The sequence below is a fragment of the Solanum pennellii genome, chromosome 8, assembly GCF_001406875.1.
Source record: "Solanum pennellii chromosome 8, SPENNV200".
Taxonomy (NCBI): domain Eukaryota; kingdom Viridiplantae; phylum Streptophyta; class Magnoliopsida; order Solanales; family Solanaceae; genus Solanum; species Solanum pennellii.
Window position 1 is genome coordinate 57,288,328 of NC_028644.1, and position 4,206 is coordinate 57,292,533.

General features: G+C 37.2%; 1 protein-coding gene across 1 annotated transcript in view; it reads left to right on the plus strand.

Moving 5' to 3' along the window:
• The window catches only part of LOC114078308, a 14,728-nt gene extending 11,331 nt beyond the window's left edge, over positions 1–3,397 (plus strand). Inside the window, exon 2 of the mRNA XM_027918918.1 lies at positions 3,042–3,397. Coding sequence (XP_027774719.1) covers positions 3,042–3,293 — 252 coding nt within the window. The 3' untranslated portion in view covers positions 3,294–3,397. The remainder of the gene's footprint in view (positions 1–3,041) is intronic.
• The last annotated feature ends 809 nt before the right edge of the window (positions 3,398–4,206 follow it).

A 4,206-nucleotide genomic window follows, 5' to 3' on the forward strand; every position in this document is an offset into this window, starting at 1 on the left:
CATATAATTAAGTATAAAAGATGATGAATTAACCCATTATTTATTTCAAGGTTAGCTCTTTTAACCCCCAAGTAGTTAAATTATTAACATTAACCCACTAAATTTATAATTATAGCAGGAATAGTCCAAAACGCCCCTTAAAAACTTTTAATAGAAATCCGACCCAGCCTAGGTTACGCAACCTAGGACGGTCCGTCATGGCTGTGACGGTCCGTCCTGCAGGTCCGTCGCAAAGTTCAGAGAGTTAATTCTGTGGAAGGATTTGTGACGGTCCGTCGAGCCCTCAACGGTCCGTCCTGCCATTTCATCGTGAAGTTCAGAGAGTCGATCTCAGTACCCAAATTTCTAAATTCTAAGTGTTTTGGAACGAGACCCCCTCGACGGTCCGTCGTGCCCATGACGGTCCGTCGTGGGATCCGTCGACTCAGCCAATTTTTCCAGAAATAAAATCTGCTGCTCAAAATAACTAAACAGGTCGTTACAGGTCTTAATGAACGTCTAGGAAAGTTTTCAGCATTTTGGATGTCGAAAATGTGGATAAGCAAAAAAGATGGTGAACTATATCACACGAAAATTGGAAAAATATGGGATATTCCTGCTCCGAGCTCAATTGACCTTTAAAATGGGTCGGCTAGGCCGTTTGGGCCAACCGACTCTATCACTAAGGTCTTAACGGGCGTCTAGGAAAATTTTTGGTATTTTAGACTTAAAAATTTGGATCACCAAAAAGATGGTGAAATATAGCATACGAAAATAGGCAAAATAGTGGGTATTCCTGCTCCGGGAATTGTTTGACCTTGAAAATGAGTCGGTTTGGCTGTTTGGGCCAACCGACTCCATAACTAAGGTCTTAACGGACGTTTAGGAAATTTTTTTGCATTTTAGACGTTGGAAGTCCAGATCACCAAAAAAGATGGTGCATTATAAAACATGAAAATTGGCAAAATAGGGGGTGTGCTTATTGCGGGGCTCATTTGACCATGAGGGTCAACTGGCTCCATAGCTAAGGTATTAACCGGATGTCTAAGAATAATTTTGGCATTTTAGAGGTCCAAAATAAGGATCACCAAAAAAGATGGTGAACTATAGCACATAAAAATGGGTCTGTTTGGCCGTCAGGGCCAACAGGCTAATAAATATATCTCGAAAATTCATGGTCAATGGGTATAAAATGTTATTATTAAAAATTTAAGTAATCTTTTATAATATAAAAAAATGCATAACTAAGGTCTTAATGGGTTTCTAGGAAAATTTTTGATATTTTATCGTTGGGAATTTGAATCACCAAAAAAGATAGTGAACTATAGCACACGAAAATCAGCAAAATAGGGGTATTCCTGCTCCGAGGATCGTTTGACCTAGAAATAGGCCGGTTTGGCCGTCAGGGCCAACCAACTTCATAACTAAGGTCTTAACGGACATCTAGGAAATGTTTTGACATATTAGACGTTGGAAATTCGGATCACCAAAAAAGATGGTAAACTATAGTACATGAAAATCGATAAAATTGAAGGTGTTCCTATTCCGGGGCTCGTTTGACCTCGATAATGGGCCTGTTTGGTCGTCAGGGACAATCGACTCCATAATTAAGGTATTAACGGGAGTCTAAGAATAATTTTGGCATTTTAGACGTCTAAAATCTGGATCAGCAAAAATAATTGTGAACAATAACACACAAAATTGGGCCTGTTAGGCCGTTAGGGCCAACTGGCTAATCAAACATATCTCAAATATTTATGGTCAATCGGTATAAAATGTTATTATTAAAAATATAAGTAATATTTTATAAAAAAATAACGCGAAATTCAAAATTTTTAATATATCGACTGTTCATCTATCCATCGAATATATTAAGAAAAATTCTTAAATTCAAAATATCCAAAATACTGACAGTTCGTCCTTCCATCGAAACCTCTGTTGCCGCCGTTAAACAAAAGGGCCATTTAGGTTAGGGCATTTCATGTATAGTACCTTTGTTATCAGTTTCTCTATGTCTTATGTGCTTTAACTTTCGAACTGAAAGTGTATCAAGTTAAAAAACAGTGTTTGTTTGATGGCTTAGTCATAGACGATTTGGGAGTAACATGAATCAGCAGAACTTAATTCATGTTGTTCCATCCATTTGTGCAATTTGACTTAGCTTGACTCCATTTTGTTGATGACATGCAAGACAACGACTATTTTGGTTTCCTTTTTGATGTTTTCCTTGGTATTGAGACCAAACATGTTTGTTAATTACACTGTTCAAGTTGTTTGGTGTATCCCTGTTTGATGGGGGTAAATTTTTGAATACCTGGAGTTACATAAAATTATATGATTAGTATTTTATTTTCCTCGAATGAAATTTAAACCCGAGTTTTCGTATCTATCATTGCACTTTATTGACTACTAGGCCAAAACATTTAGGTTCAGGACAACATAAGGAAGTTGAAATGAATAATTTACCTTCGAAAAGTATTATCATTTACTTGTTCCTTTGGGACAAGGAAAGCATAAGCAAAAGGTTTTTATCCACAAATTGTTCTTTGCATGTGAACTTATGACTTATGCTGATATTTGACAAGTCAATATTTCCTAAATTTGTCTCTATCTAAAGATTACGATTTTTTTGTTCAGTGTAAATTTCTTGACATTTTATGTGATGTTCTTCAAAAGTACCCGAACTTGATGGACATTTATCATGCATCCTTGTTAAATTCATTATTTTTTGAGTTGATTCCAATCAAGATAGTGTTTGGAAGAAGTGCATTTAATGTATGGTAATTTTGTTATCATTTTCTCTGTCTTATGTGCTTCAAATTTCGAATGGAAAGTGTATCAAGTCAAAATGTCTTGTGTTGCACATCTCAACTACACCCTGTGCAATTGAAGGTTTGTCTACTTGAGTATTTTCCTCTGAAGTTTGTTCATTTATTGTTATCTATTTGAATTTTTTAGACTAAACCTGATTTTACCAGCTTTTATGTTGTCTATATTAAGCAATATTTTATCACGTAAAATGTGTATGTGTTTCTGCTAATTCTGGCATGTTGTTGTTGCAGGATGAATTAGAGGCAAAACTCGAAGAATTAAAAGAGCAGTTGCTTCAACAAGCAACTACAGTTTCTGCTGCTCCAGTTCCATGTTCCTGTAGGGAAGCAACCTGCTCGGCCCATTCCTTCTCTGCTAGTCCTACCTCCACTCTGTGTGATGTGTTTCAAATCTCAACTACACCTTGTGCAATTGAAGTTTTGTCTACTTGCGTATCTGCCTCTGACGTTGGTTCATGGTGGACGGTTTTAGTGGATATTTAAGGCGAGGTCTGATTCTCTGTGGGCTCTCTTTGATTTCTAATAGGAGAAGTACTCGCGGGTATGATGATGAGTCTGTCTATGATAGAAAACTTGAAAGGAAAAAGTCAGAATGGATGTTGAATTCCTACCAGATGATGGAAGCTGATTCTGATCAGTCCATCAGTTTTTGGTATCTTTAATATGAACTTAATAATGTATTTACCCATATCTTGATACTTTCGTCTTTTATAAAAGAATATGTTGATCTATATGATCTTGTAGATTTCTCATTTGCTCAGCCATTTCCACAACAGGGGATTCTAGGTTACTAGCATCTAGTGTGTATAATTGGATTCCCACCAGATGCTGGTAATATTTTAGCATTTTGAACATCAGAAATCTGGATCAGCAAAAAAAATGACTAACTATAGCACACAAAAATCGGCAAAATAGGTTTGGCCGTCAAGGCCGACCGACTCCATAACTAAGGTCTTAACGGACATCTAGGAAAAATATCGGTATTTGGAAATCCAGATTAAAAAAAACGATGATGAACTATAACACACAAAAATCGGTAAAATATGGGGTATGCCTGCTCCGGGACTTGTTTGACCAAGAAAATGGGCCACTTTGGCCGTCAGGGCCAACCATCTCTATAACTAAGGTCTTAACAGACGTCAAGGAAAAATTTTGACATTTTAGACCTCAAAAATCCGGATCACCAAAAGAAATCGTGAAATACAGCACACGAAAATTGACAAAATAGATGGTATGCCTGATCCAGGGCTCGTTTGACCTTGAAAATTGATCGATTTGGATCCACCTTATGAACTGGAGGCAGCCCAATAGGTGAGCCAATCAGTGTGCGCTTGTTATCAAACTGGGAGGCAGTGACTACGTCGGCGTTCACCTTCCGAAGGGAAACCCTAGTAGC